Here is a 20055-nt window from a genome sequence, read left to right as displayed (position 1 = left end):
AGGAAAATGTTTGTGTCAAAGAGTGGGCAAGAAGACTCTCCAACGGAATAACTCCCTTGGCCCTTTATGCTCCTTCACTGATATTGGTTGTCTAGGCATGCAAAATTAATTCCTATTATCCTACTCAAATAGTGAAGCTAGGTTGAATTCCAAGATGCATGCGGTTTTTATACCTTTTGTAGGATAGAATGAAAATAGAACGAAAATATGCATGACTAGAATACGAGTTGGCCAATTTCAACAAGTACGAAATTACCAAATTTTCCTAGGTTGATTTTGAGATGTATGTTATAAATGCTTTTTGCTGTGTTAGAAAGAAGGATGAGCTATTGTGATATATGCTCCGGGTGATTGATGGATGTTCTCTCCCTATTTAGCTTGCATGAAATTTAGACTATGTATAACATGTTTTAGGAGACCGTTAGGATAATCTATAAGGACCGGGTTGACTCAATGACTCCAAAAAGAGGGGTAAAATTTTCGCGAAATAAAACAAACGGTATTTAAAGCCTAACATTCATTAAAACAAAATAGTGTCTATACATGAGTAATTAAAACACGATATAACAGTTAAAACACAAAATAAGGAATAGATACAAAAAAAATTTAAAGAAAAGGGTTGAGGATGACGGGTGAGGTTTGTCTATGGGACCTGCTCCAGAGTCCGCTCTCGACCTCGACCAGCTCCTTATTACCTAAAAAAAATGGAGAATAAGGGATGAGTATAAAGACTCGGTAAGTAGCCTTCTTGTAGGCTCTTAATCGTGTCCTTGATATGCTAGGGTACCACACTCTTTCTTGTCTTATTTTGGTTCTTGGTTGTAAGTACTTAGGCCCTCTAGTTCTTGTTCTTGACTTGTGGGTTCATAACATAATCTATCTTGAGGACCTTGGTCCCTGGATTTTGAAACCTTTGTTATTCTCTAAGGGCCTTAGTACTATAGTTCTTGTCTTTTTTGTTCTTTTCCGTAGGACTTGGATCTTGATCCATGTCATACTCCTTGATCTTTATCTCGTTCTTGGTACTTTCTAGGTTCTTGTTCTGTTCTTGATTTGTTCTTGAAGACACTCTCCCTAGGATTTATGATATGAGTCATGAACCTGACAACCTGTGTCCAAGGCTTCATACGTTCCAAGCGACACAGTCTTAACCTATGTCCAAGGCTTCATGCACTTTGTGATACAGCCTAAGTACCTATATCCAAGGCTTCATACGTTCCAAGCGGCATAGTCTGAATACCTACGCTCAAGGCTTCATATGTTCCAAGCAGCGTAGTCTAAGTCATGAGCATGCTATACTGTGAGAGGTCTTAGGAGGTTCTAGATTCGTGGCTAAGGTAACTTACTCTCTTCTTTTTCCATCGTCACCCTAGACTGCTCCCCATGATAGACTATAGAGGTCACTTGATCGGTGCATACATGAACATGGTATCCTGCGAATCTTTGGGTACCCATAACATGGTGTAGGGCATCTCGTCTAGGTAAGGGAAACATGAGGCCAAACATGACATCCTGCAAAGAGAACATAGTGCAGGGCATCCCACCTAAAAGAGGAAATGTGGGCCTCTTAAAGCACGGGGTGGTGGGAGGTCATGGGTCACTTTTGGCATGATTAGAGTATTACATAGCATTCTTAAATTTCTGTGTCTGTGGACCTTGGTCCCTTATCCTTGAGTGGTACTAGCATTCTTCCTACTTTGGTAGTTGTAGAGGTTTGTGTAGTATTCTTATTGGTTCTCAGTCTTGTAAGTTTGTAACATGGATATACAAACCCATCGTAATAACAAGCCTCAGTTATTCTAGAAAGTCATAGGGTCATCATAAGTTCTTTAGAGAGTTCTAGAAGGGTCTTGTGTGTTGAGGTGTTTCCTTTCGGTATTTCTTAGGTTCTATCTTGGTTTAGGTTCCAAACTTACTCCAATCAACTTGAAATCTTGAACTTATCCTCATAACTTTAGAATAGTAGAAAATAATAGGTAATTTGGAGCACGTCTAGGCCTTCAAATATCATAAGTAGTCCTAGGGGCATTTGGTTCATTTTACCCTTAATTCTTGGTTTGCTACTTAACATGTTCCAATGGCTTTCAAATTTCAACATTATCAAACATCATAAGATAAACTTCATAACATGTTCTAATGACTTTCAAACTTCACTGTATGAGGCTAGGAGTGAGTTTTAGATATCTTGCAAGGCCAAATCGTGCTTCTCCACTATTCTGAGGAACAAGACGATGACGTGGGCAACCATGTCAATCCAAAATTGACCCTCTCTTCGTTTTTTTTTTTTAATCAAATTGAACCTCTTTCTGATCAACTCTCAAGAAATTCTTGATTGTTCCAGAAACTAGACTCAAAGATGAACTTACCAAACAAAATTTGGTGCAATTCAGATACTGAGAAAACTCGAGAACTAAGGACCCAAATGTCAACGATGAGGTAAGTAGAGTATCTAGACTTTTATTAAGTAATACTTGTATGAATAGCTTGGATTTCATTATGAACCTTAAGTCAAGTAAGATTTAAAGCATTATGGAAAAATCAAGCAAAGAACCATGTGTTAAGGACCTAACGTTTTCCTCGAAGATCATATAACATTAAAATGACCAATTAAATGGATTTTGGTGTCCATGAAATTTTAATGCTAGGCACAATATGATAGGTTAAGGTAGCTAAGCTAAGTAATAATACAAAATGACCATATTTCTCCTAAGGTAACTTACTTTTGGTTCATGATCCAAACGATCTCCAAATATCATGAAACTTTAAGAGAAACTTTATTTCATAATGTCCAAAGATTATGTAAACTTTTAGAATCATTGGATCATGTTTGGGACTCAAATCAAGTTTAAGGGGTAAAGGATCAAAATGCGTCTAAGATTCCTTTAAAATATTTCAAGGTAAAAAAATCCTTCAAATGACTCAAGATTTTAAGAAAGTATAACGAGCTAAAATTTCCATACACGTACTAGTTGTTACTTAAAAACAAGACTTTTTTTATATCTTTAAAATACGTATAAAGATGCTAAAAGATAATTTAGTGAAATCATGTAGGGTACCCCTTCTAAGAAACTTTGATAAACCTCCCGTTTAATTAAGTAGTCCAACAACCTAAACATAAATCAATAGATTTCATAAATTTAACTTCCTAATTCTTATAAACCGAGACTTCTTGAATATAAATTAAACAAATTGAAAAACAAAAGGTGAAAACGTCCTTAAAATCAAACAATAAAAATTTCAAAGTTGCTCCATGATCGATTCATTCACCCGGCCTCTCACTCTTGTATCATGAACTTATCATTCTAAGAAATAGGGTTAGTATTAAAAATACTCATCAAGGAACTTCCCCATCTAGATTAGATAGGTAAACTATTATATGGTTAATCAATCAAAATCATTGGACCATAGTAGATAGTTACTCGTACGTACCGTAGGTAACTTTTCCACAAACATGATTTTCATCCCTCCATGATGACAATAGTAATAATTATGAACAACCAACGCCAATTAATTATAATCACCTAAAGGTAGCTATGGTAGTGATCGTGAATAAACAATGTCCAACTACCACCAATTAGTCATAATAACTCAAAGGTGACTATGACGGTCATGAATAAAAACATGTTTAGCAAAAATCAAGTCATGAATAAAAACATGTTCCACGACACTTCATAACACCTACATCAAGCAGTCATACAAGTGCATGCATATCTAACAATTTAAAAACAATTTAAAAACAAAAACTTGATCCAAGAGGAAGGTCCCTTACCTCGACCTATTGTGCAAGCAATTTATCCCACGAAGTTTATTCCACCATTTCGAGCTTTCCCTTGCTCTAGCAGTGAGACAATGTTTCTATCGAGACATCTTAACCTTAGTTGCATAATGATCCGAAAGTACTAGTTGGAACTTGGTTACTTACTTTCCTAAGGTTGAAACCAATTCCAATATTCCCAACAAAATTATTTGGGAAACGTTAAGACGTCATATTGTAATTCTCATTTTGACACCATTGATGTCCAAAGATTTTGTAAGTAATGGCAGCATTTCATTATTTAAAATTGGAATCCACCAAGAATTATCCAATCTAGCAAAACCCTTACCTCTCCCTTCAATACGTTAACTTTGACGAGGACAAATACGGTGGTGGTGATGTGGGCAAAGATGATAGCGGCGATGCATGCGTGCGATCACAGCGTGTCGGTCGACAGCGAAAAGTAGCACTACTGCGATTTATTTACTGCAGATGGTTTTGACGATAGAAGGTTGCAATGTCAAACAGGCGGCGAGTGAGGTTGGCATGCCGCTGGGCTGCAATGTGCGACATGCAGCTGGCGATGGTTGAAAACAATGCAAGTGATTGCATGGAGAAGAGAAGAGAAGAGAGGAAGGAGAAAAAGAGAGGTGGGCGACAACTAGGGGTTAGGAGCGGCTGGCTTTCATCAAGCTTCGTGCAATGTGAGAGGTGGCAGCTGCCTATTAGGGCTTGGCTATTTATAGGTGAGCTCTAGGATTTTTTTTTTTTTTTTTTTCTTTAAGCTTTATAGAGAGGCCAATGGGTAATAACATCAAACTTTACCAAAGATTTCTTAGATCAAGTTTTAAACATGAACTAAATTTGGGTAAAATCAAGACTGAAAATAAATAACGAAACTATCCTTAAAGACCCTTAGCGATTAACTTTAAGAATTATATAGTGGGTGATTTTCAATTCATCTAGAGGTTGTCTTTTAAGTTAAGTTGAGCTCTAAGTTTTTCCTTGATTTTTAAGTAATCAAAATGCTACCTTAAGATAAGGTTTAGGATAATCATTGATTTCCAAGTAATCAAGAGGCTACCCTAATTAGAGATGATCTGCTCAAGATTAACACTTGTTTTCGAAAAATACATTATGCTACTTCATGATAAGTTTTAGGATAGTTCTTGATGTTTAAGTAATCAGGTTGCTACTCTAAATTAACATGAGCTCTAGGTTGGCTCTTGATTTTTAAGTAATCAAGATGCGACCCCATGATAAGCTTTAGGATAGTTCTTGATGTTTAAGTAATCATGTTGCTACTCTAAATTAACACGAGCTCTAGGTTGGCTCTTGATTTTTAAGTAATCAAGATGCTACCCCATGATAAGCTTTAGGATAACCCTTAATTTTTTAAGTAATCAAGTTGCTATCCTAAATTAAAATGAGCTCCAAGTAAACAGTTGATTTTAAGATATTAGAATGCTACATCATGATAAGATTTAGAATAGCTCTTGGTTTTTAAGTAATCAAGTTGCTACCCTCCATTAAGATGAGCTCTAGATAAACTCTTTAATTTTAAGTAATAAGGATGTTACCTCATGCTTTAGGATATCCCTTAATTTTAAGTAATCGGGTTGCTACCCTAAATTAAGATGAGACCTACCCTAAATTAAGATGAGCCTCATGTAAACTCTTAATTTTTAAATAATAGGATACAACCTCTTGATAATTTTTAGGTACCATTTGACTTTCAAGTAATCAATATTGCTACCTAAAGGCCAATTCAAGTAAGATTTATATAGCTTTTGATTTTTAAGTAATCAATACACTACCTTAAGGTCATGAATCAAGACACGTAAGTACTATACACCCATACCTTAAAGTAGTACTATATAAGCCCCAAATGCACTTAGATATAAAGACGAGTAGGTACTATTCAAGAAACAAGAATTAAGGACAAGAACCAAGAACAAAAACTAAGAACAACCGTCAAGAACTAGAATATGGACCAAGTTTTAAGATCTTAGAACTAAGGTCCTTAGATAAGAACATAAGTTAGAAGTTAGAACCGATGACCAAGGCCCTTGAGCTAGACCTTGACAAGAACTCAAGAACAAAACTTAAGGGCTTAAGTTCACAAGACAAGAACAATAACACTATAACAACCCATGTCCAAGATTGAATCAGGATTTAGAATCTCGATTTAGTACTGAATGGCCCCAACATTCTCTTGCATACCTTGCGTTATGGTTACGTTACTTACTCCTCGCTTCTAAGAGTACAGACTACCTCATTTACATGCATCCTTGAAACATTTCTAAGAGGATATCCAACATAGAATTGATCCAAACAAACCACACTTAACTATGGAGTTCCATGATTAAGCCACCAAAAAGGAATGTGCACCTTGTTCGTATAGGTAGTGATTTTCATTTCTTTTAAGCCTTTCTTAATCATCCTATCACGACCCGATTTTCAAGACTTCAAAAATTGACAAAAGATTAAAAAGATGAAAGTGAAAATAAATAAAATTAAAAGAAAAGTAAAATACATGTTAAAAATCTAATAAAAGTTTAAACAAGAAGTCAACAACACACCAATTAAATACAAGATTAAATCCAAAATATAAGACGACATTGTACATCATTTTACAAACTAAAAATACTAATATAAAAGAAAATACAAAAGACTCCAAATGTGAAAACAAACTGACTCTCGAGAACGACGCCCTTCTGTTATAGTGTGTAGGTCCCAAGTAACTCTTCACCTTGACTATTAACTGAAAAAGAACGAGAAAAAATGGTGAGTATAAAAATATACTAAAAAAGCAACCTACTTGTAGGCTCTCATAGCTTCCTTCTCCTAGTAGATTCATATTTGTAAGCTTTCCTTTGGTCTATATGATGTTCCAATTGATTCCTCATTGATCATCTATTTATGTAGTCCCTAACCCTTTATCGAGACTGGTTTATGGCATCTTGGCGTCGACCTTGACCCATTTTTACACTCAATAAAAGTTGTTCATGCTAAACCACTTAACCGCGTAGTCTATGATCATTATCAAGACCGATTTACGAAGTTGCAGCGTCAGCCATGACTCGTTTCTTTGCTCAATAGGAGCTGTTCATGCCACCTACCTGCGTAGTCTTTGATCTCTACCAAAACCAGTTTACGAAGTCACAGGGTCGGCCTTGACTCGTTTCTATGCTCAATAGGAGCTATTCATGCTAAACCACCTTCCCACGTAGTCCCTGATCAAGACAGATTTACGAAATCGCAGCATAGACCTTGACTTATTTCTCCGCTCAATAAGGGCTCTCATCTTGACACCCTACTCGTGTAGTCTCTAGTCCATCAAGGATTGGTTCATAGGTTCGCCTGTTTCTACACTCAATAGGGGTCCATGTCCTGAGCTAACTACCCATGTAGTTCCTAGTTCTTCTCAAGAACTTGTTTAACGAGATTAGAGCGTCGACCAAGTCCCAACTCTACACTCATTAGTAACTTGACTAGTTTCGTGATTTTGTAGGCGACTTCAATCATGTTAATACACCATGGAGGTCTACTATGTTCTTAGGGATGTTCATGCGGTTTAAATCCCATTTTCATAATTTCAGGACGTTCTATGTTAGCGTCTCGGCTTAACCAATCCCTGGGTGCACATAGGTTTAACCTCTAGTTCTACATGTAAACCGCACTAGCTATAGCGCCCTAATCTTAACTGTGATCTTGATGCATGCTCTACTAGAAAAATACATCTATCAACCATCTCAAACACATAAATTATGTCTTCTCGTTCACATATGTTATTTAAAAAGGTATTCCTACCAAACCTTAATGCATGAAAATTATAACATAAATCATACACACAATCAAACAATCAAACAAGCTCAACGGGGAGATAACATCCATCAATCACCCGGAACATAGATTAGAATCTCCCTTCCTCCATCATACCACGGTTGAACACATTAAATTAAGCATGTTTCTCAATTCTCTTATTACAAGGACAATTTCGTAATTTTATCATGTACATGTCATAATTATCCGAATTGTTCATTATATGATCTAATCATACATATTTTAGCCACCTAAGGTACATTATACTCGCATGCTAGCTTGTCCTAGCGATCCCTACAAGTATCACTTGCCTAAAGCTCGTTGGTATCCATTACTTACTAAAATGGACCGTGCCCTTTGAAGCTTGCTTTTCTTCTAGTTGGAAGCTCCAAATTTCTTGAAAGCTCGTTGGTATGTTGTGCCTATTCACATGCCTCACGCGCCAGATTAAGCCTCTACGCGCACAGTCACGCGCACGTATGGACGCGCTTGAGGAAGTGAACGCGAACTCTCGTTCTACTACGTGCGAGAGTGGGTTGGATCGTTCGAGATTGGTTGCGTGGGTTGGAATCAGGGTGCTCGTGGATTCCTTTGATTTTTCTCAGCGCGACATGCGATGATTAGTGGTTAGGCATCAAATCAATTCAGTAGTCTGGGTCATGTGCGGGTTCTTGGGTCTGGTAGTGGGCGTTGATCTTCGAATCCCACCCAATATAGGATTTTTTCGTGATTTTCCTCTACCAATGACACACGTTCTTTCTTTCTGTCAGCGCGCAACCCTCCTCCTGCCTGACACGTGTCGCTCCACCATTTGTCTTATTTCTCTTCAATGATCTTTTGGTGAAGGTCCGAACTCCTATTTCTGATCTAAATCGATCATGACTCCCTTCATTGATTATGAGCGCAATCCTTCCTTCATTGATTATGAATGCTTCTTCTATACGTTTTGTGAATGATTTGTGAAGAAATCTTGGACGGAATCTGACTCCGGGTTGTCGGATCGAAATTGTGGTTCTTACTTCTCCTCCTCTCTAACTTTCTTTCTCTCTGTATTTTCTTTTCTTTTCTTTCCTGTTTTTTCTTTTATTTATCTGTTACTAACTTCCATTTCACCCGCTAGGAAGAGGATAAAATGACCCAATTATATCTAAAGGGTTTACATTTGTTCGGTTTTATGTCCTAAAACTCATAGTTTGTAAACAAAAAACATATTCTATTTTCAATAAAGTTATTATTGTTGTTTATTCAGTAAAGATTGTTATTGAATAAAGTGAACTTTACAATCATTAATCTAAATCCAATAAACGAAGAACACTCTGGCTATAGTATGATTACTTGAACTATATGTAGAGACATAAGAGTGGATCAAGTTCAAGTATATAGTCAAAATGATCTATAGTCTAAGGATATGGCTGAGTACCTTATTCTGGGGACACTATGGATGCAGCCCACTTTTGTATATGATATAAACAATGTGATCACTAAATTGTACATGTGGAGACATGTGAGTGGGGGCGTCCTATGCAATGAGTATTGCATAAGATCGGACCATGAAGAAAACCACTCTCACTTTATAATGTCGTTTACTGTTGAGACTGATTTTCTTTTCATTCGATAACTTAGGTAACTCGGTTTTAATTCTGAGCTAACCATGAACTCCTGTTTATTCGGAATTATCCTTAGATTTGCACGGGTGAGAGTGGCTCTAGTTCGCCGACTCAATAGGCCTCCCATTTGAGGGGTAAGACTGGATGAATGGCTGGGGACGTGGGGTGCAAGACGGAATTCACTCCTACCCACTTTTAGGGATAGAAGAGAGGTAGTTTCCTTAAGCACTGACTTCAGGTCTTGAACAAGGGGCCCCACCCTCTCATTAGCCTGAGAGGGATTCGGTTTACTGGTTGGACCACAAACCAATTGTTCATTAGAGGATCAGTGAGACATAAGGAACAAGAAGTAACTTTAGGGGTAAAACGGTAAATTGACCCAGCTCTAGTTACGAACAACTTGTTAAGGATCGACTAACTAATCATGGTTATATCAAATGGACAGAAATATATATATAGTGAGGGGAGTGCAACTACTAGGCTATAGTGGAGTGTCCTAGTAGTTAACGAATGTTGGTTAACAAGGTTAATGAGTTTAACCGGTTAATCTTGGATCGTTGGAGCCCATGATCTATAGGTCCATTAGGTCCCTCTGCTAGCTCATATCGGACTAAACCATAGAACAGTGTGACGAGTGAGTTCGAAGTGTTCGAATTCAAATTAGGAAATATGCACTACATATATACGATATATTTAACCGCATTTTTGTTTTATTTACGAATTAAACAAAAAGAGAGGATCTGAGATATTTAAATAAGATTTAAATATCTTAATCAATTATGTGTCGGAATTGATTGGGATTGACATTTGAATTAATTAAATAGTTTAATTACTCATTTAATGTTACTTTAATTTGAAATTCATTATTCAAATTAATTGTTGAATTAAAATGAAGAAAGTCAAAATGTTGATTTCATTTAATGGAAAAATCCATGTTAGTGGAATTTTGAGGTGTCAAAATTTGGTTTAACCAAACTTGCATGCTTGCCAAATAAACCCCACAAGTTTGAGTGGAATTTTGAGTGTTAACTCAAACATGCATGCTTGCCACATAATCCCAAACATTTGATTGGAATTTTAAGTGTCAAAATTTGGTTGATCTCAAATTTGCATGAACATGCAAACATGCAAAGATGACTCTTTAAAAAGAGTGATCATGGTACATGGAAGTCTTCTTTTTCTTGGTGGAAAACCTTGAGAAAAACCTCTCACAAACACTCTCTTCACATATACAAAATCCCTCCCAAGTTTAGTCACTCACCGGATTCCACAATCCCGTTCTAAGGCCGGAGGATAGTGGAGAAGACACTAGTGGTAGTTCAAAATCGGTTCGCGAAGAAAAAGGAGTTTGAACTACAAAAGGTTGATATCTAAACTAATTAAGTTTTAATACTTATGAACATGCTAGTTATTTACTATAATTGATGTTCTAAAAGTGCCTACGTACCATTTTTCTAATTTTCTATCATTTTTGTTTTATATTTTTCTTAAATTTATGTTATATTTCTAAGCATTTTTGTTTTCTATCTCACCTCAAAACTTGGTCTAGACTCTCAATAAAATCTGGGAAGTTCAACTTTAGTGGAAAAAAGTTAGGTTTTAAGTTTCTTGTTAGAGTTTGGGTGTTACACATCCTATTCTCAGGATAGCTCTCATTTAGATGTGATCTCAATTCATTCATATACATCTTCTTTACATGCCCACTAGCTTCTACCTTGGTTCTTCCTCGAATTAAAATTTAGTGGAAGAGGTATCGCTCTGATATCGATGTAACAACAAAAAATTAGAGAAAAAAATAAATGAATAACTAAATAATAAACAAAAATAAGAAAGGTTGTCCCACATCGGTTAGGCTGAGTAAGTCAGGAGTTGGACTCCAATATAAAAAGGGAAGTCCATTGGTTTACTACGTCACAACAATTGCACTATTTCATCCCACTTCGAGAGTTCGAAGCCAATCAAAGAATACATTTTCTAATGGCTTCAACTTGGCTTCTTAGTTGATCCGGCTTGGGTTTGATATGCTCGGACACTTTTCTACAACGTATCATTTAAATTGGCTACGAGAATCATTCTCACCCATGTAAAGCAAAGGACAAGTTCTCACAAGCAGAATTTCATAACTCACTCATAATTAAAATCGAATCGCATATCATCATCATGTGAAATATTATTCTTCTCAATTAACGGATTATAAAAAGAGAGTAAATATTTCTTGATCCAGTCATATACAAATTCATTGTATAGCATACCTCCACTCACATGTCTTCACATGAAAATTTTGATCAAATCATTTGTAACAATTACTAAGTGGGTCACATTAATAATGTTATGAAGATAAGTCAGCCAAACTTATCCATATATCATCCCAACTTAATTCTCTTTATGTCAACAACATACTAATTACATTAATAACCTTGAATTTTCATAATAGATAATACTAAATTGTAAATAAAATAATCAAAATTATTATTAAAAATTAAATAATTAATTACTAGGTTTTAGGGCATATAACCGAACCGTTCACCCACTTGAGGTCAGGCTTGCAAGCCAACCACAACATTTACTCATTGTGCTGCCAACCCATACGATAGCATAGTTTGGAAGCTTGTACACACATTGGCACTACACTTCAACCAATTTCTCAACGGGTCACCTTCATGTGCCATGCTGCCTTGAGGTCAGGCTCGCAAGCCAACCACGATATTTACTCATCGTGCTGCCAACCCATACGATAGCAAAGTCTGGAAGTTTGTACACAGCCACGTTGGCACTACACTTGAACCAATTTCTCAACTGGTCACCTTCATGTGCCACGCTACTTTGACACATTATCTTTCAAGAGTAGACATGAATTTGGCAAATGATCATACGATCTCGTGAAGTATTCGTTTGATATTCAATTGACACCAAATTTGGCGAGCATTTATTTCTTATGGACGGACTTTACTCTATAGGCACATGCCTAAATTTCCTCTAAAACTTCAACTTTCAAGGTTAAGGCCCGGAGCCCCACTCGACCCTTTATCAAGTCTGTCATTGTCTTCTTGTCTACTCATTGCTTCTATCTTACTTTGCCTCATCTTAACTTCCATGCACATCTTTTTTGTGTGTTAGACTATGCACTGTCCTCCTTGGTTTGTTTTGGCTCTCATGTGGCTGATGGGCACAACTTGAGGGTCGTCAATTTGCTTGTCTTGATGTGAGGATCACAACTACTTTTTTTCATAATATGGTTGTGACATTCTCCCCCACTTAAACTAGTTATCGTCCTCGATAACTTTCATGGAGGGCACAATCGCTCAATAGATTGTGAACTCTACCACACTCAATCTTGACATTGTCCACAATGATGATTCGATCTTCAAACTAGTTGTTAATGTACCTACTAGAAATATGCGCTTCAGGACGAATACGGAAACTGCACACTACTTATGAGTTATCCCACTAATGGACCTTCCTTTGGTCTACGGGACGCACAACATAAGCATGAGAAAACAACGGCCTAATAGTTATGGTCTATCCCATCGAGGGCCTCCCTCACCCTTCTCATGGACTCAGCTTGAGAGACACACCAGAAAGACCATGGAAAACTGGCTAGCATCGGCATATCCTCAACTAAACTAGGAGGAGCACGCCCCAAACATGGCCACCCTTTCCCAACACTTGCATTCTATGAGTCGCACATAATAGTGTACCTCTTGAAGTGAGGCTCGCAAGCCAACCATAGCATTTACTCATCGTGGCACTAACTCATACGGCAACGAAGTTTGGAAGCTTATAACACAACAATATTGGCACCACACATTGCCAATTTCTCAACTAGCACATTTCTTGTGGTAGCGCTCCTTTTGGCACTTCTCTAGTCTTGCTGATATTCATCGGAATTCAAATTTTCAATCAAAATCAACTCTGACTTCCTTCATAAAACTTGTGTAAAAGGCAGATTTCTGATGAATGAAATTGAGACTTTTACCCTTAGAAATTCGAGCATCATCTTCGTCATTTCTAAGTTTCAAGCAATTCTTGTGATAGATTGCATCTGAGTCATTCAATCAAGCATCGATCACATTTGATTGTGGAGTGACTCAATTTAGAACAAGGTTCCAAATCTTACTTTTAGATCTTTGATCTCAAGAGTTAATCTAATTCTAGTCTTATCTCTTGGTTGATTTGAAATTTGTATAAGAAGGTGTTTCTTTGATTCAAGGATTCTTGCTTCAACAAAAACTTGGATCGTTAGGTTTAGAATTAGGGTTGCCTTATCAAGTCATCAGAATGGTCGCTTGATAGTTGTTATTGTAGGCAAATTCCATAAGAGGTAGATGTCCGCCCAACATCAAAAGAAATCCATGACACAACCTTGCAATATATCTTCTAAGATCTAATTTAGTCTTTCAGTTTGTTCATCCATTTGTGGGTGGAAAGTCGTGCTAAGTTTTAGCTGCGTTTCCAACGCTTTCAGAAGACTTTTCCAAATTGTAAGGTAAACTTGGTGTCTCGATTTGATACAATGGAGACTTGCACTCCATGTAGACATACTATTTCTCGGACATATACTGAGCCCATCGATCCACTTGATGTGTAGTCTTGCCTGGAATGAAGTGGGCTAACTACCCTAATCACATGAAAACCCTGCTTGGTGTTTGACAAATTTGAAATAAAATTCATACACACTGCTCCCCAATCCCATTGAGGAACATGCAAGAGTTGTAACAATCTTGATGGGCGCTCTTTTGGGGCCTTCACCTACTGGCAGGTCAAGCAAGGTCAAGCATTGGCTTACAAAATTTGCTATGTCCTTCTTCATCCCTGGCACCCAATAACATCCTTTCAAATCCTGATATATCTTCGTATTTCCTGGTTGGAATGTAAAAGACGTATCACGAGCTTCAGTCATAATCTCTTTCAAGATTTTCTCATTCGGGAAACACAGAGGTGATCCTGCCACATCAGATCCCCGTTTGAAGAGATTGAAAATCCCACTAGACTCTCTGTCTTTGTTTGATTCCAAAATTTATGAAGTCCTTGTCAGATTTATGGGCGTAAAAATTTCGATCTTGTAAGGTTGCTTATGCCCGATTCCCAAAGGTAGGACATCCTCATGTTGAATTTTCTTGCCCAAATTTCTACATTGTCTCTGCAATAACTCATTTGTTCCCTACACATCCTCTCATGGATGATGAAGACGTATTAAGTTCCTACTAACATGCATTTGGACTTTCTCCCTCCAGACGATGAAGGTGTGGTCATCGCTTGACCCTTTTTCTTGTTGTTCTCGACCCCAATGTTCACTGGACTACCTTGACATTTCTACGTCTTCACTTGTGAGCATGCTTGTCCTGACTTAAGGATAAGTTAGAACGCAGTTATATGATCTTGATAACCACGTGTTGCTACTGGACTTGACCCTCTCCACTAAAGTCCAAAGCAACTTGTCACCTATTCGGTGATCCTTCAATAGGAATATCATACACCCCATAACTCATTAGTGGCATAAAACACACATCACGCTGCCCTTGAAAGTCCATAAACTTGAACTTAGCTCCTAAAAACTCCAACTAAACCTTGTAGCCATGACCTTCATAGCTTCACTCTCAAAGTTGGTTGGTGAATCTTATCTCTCGACTTTCTAACTTAACCAAAACTCACTTGATGTAATGGTTTGCTTGAGGAGTGCTTAATTCCTATAGTGGTCGTCTTTGCCTAAATGAACAATATTGTCTAGGTCTACTATGTGGTTTGTACCAAAGCATGCCCTAGACTATCTAAGCCTACTATGAGGTCTCCTCGAAGGCATGCTTGGCATCTAAAATTATGGTCACGGGAGACTGAGTCATAGGTATATCATCCCGCACTAGTCCTTATGATGTCTCATGTCCATCTCTATGGGTGGGATGTCACGTACTCTACGATGTCACCTCTCTGTCTTCCTAAGGCTAGTAAGCTATCACATGACCCTTTTCGACCTCATCACCGTATCAAAATACAATAACTCGGGTCCAAAATTGACATATAAAGTAAACTTTCACTATTTAATGCCTTGAGATGTAATTATCATAGCTACCATGTAACCCAAGACAAACATCAAATTCTTACCTAACATACAATATATCATAAACTACTAAACAGGGTTAGACTACATACCTCGTCGCAGTGAGACGTGTCATTGAGCTGAGTCACAGAAGTGTACGACTTTCTATAAAAAAAAAAAAAAAAGAAAAAAAAAAGAAAAAGAAAAATCTATAAAACCTATAACTCGAATGCTTCAAAACTCAAACCAGACTAAAAGAATAAAAGCAAAAACAAATAAAAATAAAAGTAAAGTAGAGTAGAATAAAAGATAAAAATACAATAAAATTAAAATAAAAGAGTAAGAAGTTGGTTGTTTCAAATATTACCAAGGAATACAAATAGAAAAGAAAATACCAAAGACTCCAAAATGTAAAACTAGACTAACCCTCCAGAACCACCTCTTCTATGACGCACAACTCTTAAACGCTTCTTCACCTCGACCGACAGCTTACAAACACTTAAAAAAGGAAAGAAAAACAATGATGAGTATAAAAGTTATACTCAGTAAGCCACCAATTTATAGGCTCTTATCGCGTTCTAAACATAACAATTCCCATGGTCTTCTCATTGGCTCTAACACGTCTGGTTCCGGTCCTCTCCCCTTGGGACTATTCTAGTTTTTGTCCTTTTTTTTTAAACCTTGAGAGTTTCTTATATCGAGCTATGAATGACTGGTTACCCTCTGTGAGGCGCTACCTCGTGCATGAGTCATATGAGACTATATGGTGTCTTACTTAGGGGATGAGTTGAAACCTCTCAGGTCCATAAAGTCACGAATTTGAAGGAAAATTCGAAATCAAGAACCTAAAAATTATACATTCCATTCTTTCTCGATTCTTGACGAAATTGAGGGATTCAAAATCCTAAAATGGTTCCCCCAACGAAATTTGTGAAGAAACTGCCGCCAAATTCTTATTTTAAATGGATATTTAGAGTAGATTTCAGTCTCTCTCTAAATCTCTCCCATCTTTAAACCCCATCTTTCTTTCTCTCTTTTTCTTTTTTTCTTTTCTTTCATTTTTTACTTCGATTTTCATTTTAACAAATTGATTAGGAATAATTCAGACCCTAATTTGGAATGAAGAGTAAAAATGGCAGTTGTCTTTGGCCAATTTTTCTAATTTTTTCACTATTTTGTATTATATTTTTCTTTATCTATGTTTCAAAAAAAAAAAAAAAAAAAAAAAATCTCTTCTACCACATCTTCAATTCGGTAGCTAAGACCCTCACTAAAATCTCATAAGTTTGTAAAGGAAAAATCATGTTTTTAATTTCTTGTTTGGGCTCGGGTGTTACAATGTTAAATAGTCATGACGTTTTCCAACTTGCCTCAACTCTAGGTCAAGTGACTTGGCTCGACCTTGCCACTACTCAGGGCCAAAGTCTCTTGTATGCAACGTCATATCTTATATATCTATCTTGGTTCCTAATTAACACAGTCCACATGTCTTGATGTCATCCCAAGTTTCGAGATGTCATCGGTCATCACAGCTAGCTTGATCGTGCTCATCAAGAATGGACCCATGTGTCCTTAATATTATAGGGACATCTAGAATATCTATTCATCTGAATTATATCGAGGCATTGGACCCTCCCGTGTCCATGCTAAGTCATTTGCGACACCTGTTTCGAATAATAGGTACATATTCTAACCTTCAACATATGGGTAGGGGCAACGCAGGTGACAATGTCTTTGAAAGACCCATTTCAAAGAAAGTCATCCAAGATACTCGTCGCTACAGGATAGCTTGTTTTGGCCACATGGCCCAAAGATGTTGGAGAGTTGACATCATGCCTTCTCCTAATATATTATGAGGCATTTCTAGTCTTTATGGAGTAGGCATGATTTTGGCGAACGATCTTATAGTCATGTGGAGCGTGCGTTTGGTTTCTAACTTACACCAAGTTTGGCGAGCATTCATATTTCCTATAGACGAACTTAACTCTAGAGCGGCTTGCCTGAATTTCCTCTAGAACCCCAACTTTTAAAGTTAAGTCTTGGAACCCTACCTAACCCTTTATCAATTCTATCTTTGTCCTTTTGTCTACTAGTTGCTTACATCTTACTTATTTCTCGTCTTAGCTTTAATGCACATCTCTTCAATGTGTTAGATGATGCATCTTCCACTTTGATTGTATCATGACACTCATTTGTCTTGACCCTCACGTGGCCAGAAGAGCACAACTTGAGGGTCACTACTTTGCTTGTCTCAATGTGAAGATCACAACTTACTCTCTTCATAGCATGATTGACACTCGCTAATCTCATGGTATTATGGCAGTGTGAGTGTATGCTAGTCAAAGGTTAAGTTTAGAGTATACGAGCCCGCCTGGGAGCCCATGTGTATGTACATGAGGCATGTGTAGAGAAGTACTACACTTCCAATTCTATTCGAACTCAAAATAGAGACCAAGGAATGTAATAATATTTTATGGAATGATAAATCCGAACATGTCGGGCCCAATAGTATGGTTACTTACGGAGTATTTTTAAATACTCAAGCCACGTGCTACTTTTATTTCAGATAAAGGTAAGGCACCCCTGCATGGATGATTGCATGGAAGTGATGTTAGGATAGTAACATTTCATGTTTTGAGTAGCATGTAGGATAGTTCGGGGTTCTACTTTGTTTTTATTTGAAGGGTAAAAATAAGGTTGTTACAAACATGACAAGTAAGAGTGTGGTACCCTAACACACAACAAGTGCACGATTAAGAGCTTACAAGTAAGTTATTTACACGATTTGAGCTTCCAAGTAGGTTATTTCCTAAGTTTCTGTACTCGTTTCTATTTCTTATGATTTTTTAGGAGACAAGAAGGAGTTGGTAACGAATATAGAGAAAGTGCCAATTTAAAAGATAACCTAATGTTTGTCCGCAACTTAACCTAACGTAACTCGCAAAATAGAGAGTTGGGTTAAGTTGAGTGGTGAATTATATTTGTCCAATTTAAGTCTAGTTACTATTTTACCTCTAAATTTCAAACTATTTGTTATATGGATTTGTTTGAAAGGCTATAATTAAACCACTTTTTATTAATTTTTTCATTCCTATTATTAATAATGAACATGAATCCCAATGAAGCAGTGATGAAAAGTAAGGTGACATTGAATATGGAGCAAAAAGAAAGGGTAGAAGAAAATGATGGGTTTGGGCGTTGGGATTATACGTAGCTTTCAATGCCACTCACTCACTCACTCACTCACTCACTCACTCACTCACTCACTCACTCACTCACTCACCCACTGACTGCGGATCTTTTCACCACTCCAACACCCCAACCCAAATATTGGACCACGCCCATCTTCTCACCAACTCTGCTCTTCCTTGCCTTCCTAAACGCCTTCAATCATCTGCCTCCTACTCCAAGAAAGTCGATGAACGCCGGTTCACCCCCTTCCAAACCACCACCGGAGGAGGGCGGAGGCGGTGGCGGTTGAGAGAATCGGTTCCTCCTCGTGTAAGAAGCGATGTGTTGTTGTCTACACTTTCTAGCCATTATAACATGCCAGTGATTCTTCACACCATTATCAGTTCTTCCAGGAAAAAGCCTAGAAATCATAGCCCATTTGTTGCCGTAAATTCCATGTGCCTGCATTAACCTCTCCTCTTCCTGTTCCGTGAAGGCCGTTCGGTTAATCCTGGGGTCCAGTTGGTTTAGCCATCTCAATCTGCAACTCTTCCCTGCCAAAACAGAGTGAATTACCAAAATCTTCAAAACCCATTGTTGAAAAGGGGAGTAAAGTGTGTACCAGATCTGCCTTGGAGCTTGTGGGCGATGAGGTTCCAGTTGTGAGGGCCATGAAGGGCGACGAGTTCCTTAAGCTTGGTGTCCTCGGCGGGCCTCCAGTGTCCTCTGCCACAAAGGCTTCCGTTGGAGTGCTTCGTGGGATCTGTTTCGGTGGCCATAAGAAGTGGAAGGAGAATGAGAAATTGGGTGAATCCTATGGTGGGTTTGGGTTTTTGATTTGAATATTGTTTTGTTTTGTTTGTTTTTTCTGACAGATTATGATACGGCAATGGTACTCAACTGTTACCAAGTCTTCGTGGGGGGAGAAAAAGGCATAAAATATAGTTAACAACCCAACCCCTGACAGTATAAGGGAAGGGTAGCGTAGTAATAATTTCAGTACAATATGCTTACAAATATATGTATAAATCATACACATTCAACTTAAAATAATTTCAAACTATATAAACACCACATGAACACGATAAAGTGATGTGGGTGTGTGATGTGATGCAACTGCAAGGGCTAGCAACATGTGCGAGAGAAAGGGCGATCGGCGGTGGCGTGGGTGAGGACGGGGAAAGGGCAATGGTTGGTAGTAAGGGCGAGGAGTTTTGAGGAGTATGCGACGATGATGTCTACAATAGCTAGAAGAAAACCTAAACGTAAATGTGTCAATATATGAATGTATGTTTTATTTCTTAATAAAACTCGAAACTCAATCTAACCTAACCCTTATGATTTGAGTTGGGTTGGTTGAATTTATCTTTCATTTATTTAATTATAATTATTTTTAAATTAATTAATTAATAAAAAAATTAACATAAAAAAAAATAAAAAATAGCTTTCTATTCTCAAGCCGTGATCATGTTTTTTTCAAAATTATTTTTAGCTTCAAAACAAGTGACTAAAAATATATAATTTGTCTAATATCTATATCAACATAAACCAATATAGAAATTAAGGATATGTAGTCATGATTTATAATTAATTTATTAGTGATATAGGTCAAGTCATAAATATTTACTAGGGTAGTTACTAAAAACTTCGAATTAATATATTAA

The 20055-nt window shown here is 37.3% G+C and overlaps 1 protein-coding gene across 1 annotated transcript; it reads right to left on the bottom strand.

The window, feature by feature from the left end:
* Positions 1-18340: 18340 nt before the first annotated feature.
* LOC111806061 (transcription factor MYB105-like) lies at positions 18341-19421 on the bottom strand. Its single transcript, XM_023691408.2, has 2 exons — positions 19014-19421; positions 18341-18945 (listed from the first exon to the last, which is right to left on the bottom strand). Exons 1-2 carry the CDS (start codon positions 19168-19170, stop codon positions 18611-18613), a joined length of 492 nt encoding a protein of 163 aa, XP_023547176.2. The 5' UTR covers positions 19171-19421; the 3' UTR covers positions 18341-18610.
* Positions 19422-20055: the final 634 nt, after the last annotated feature.

The sequence above is a fragment of the Cucurbita pepo genome, chromosome 11 (assembly GCF_057944985.1).
Source record: "Cucurbita pepo subsp. pepo isolate OVF chromosome 11, ASM5794498v1, whole genome shotgun sequence".
NCBI lineage: Eukaryota > Viridiplantae > Streptophyta > Magnoliopsida > Cucurbitales > Cucurbitaceae > Cucurbita > Cucurbita pepo.
This window is presented reverse-complemented; position numbering and strand designations above follow the sequence as displayed.

What these genes read in the sequence shown, in the direction of transcription:
- LOC111806061 (XM_023691408.2), bottom strand. Translation starts at nt 19,170, where the DNA reads ATGGCCACCGAAACAGATCCCACGAAGCACTCCAACGGAAGCCTTTGT. An exon ending in CAAGCTCCAAGGCAGATCTG is followed by an intron (nt 18,946 to 19,013) that starts GTACACACTTTA and finishes CTGTTTTGGCAG; the next exon opens with GGAAGAGTTGCAGATTGAGA.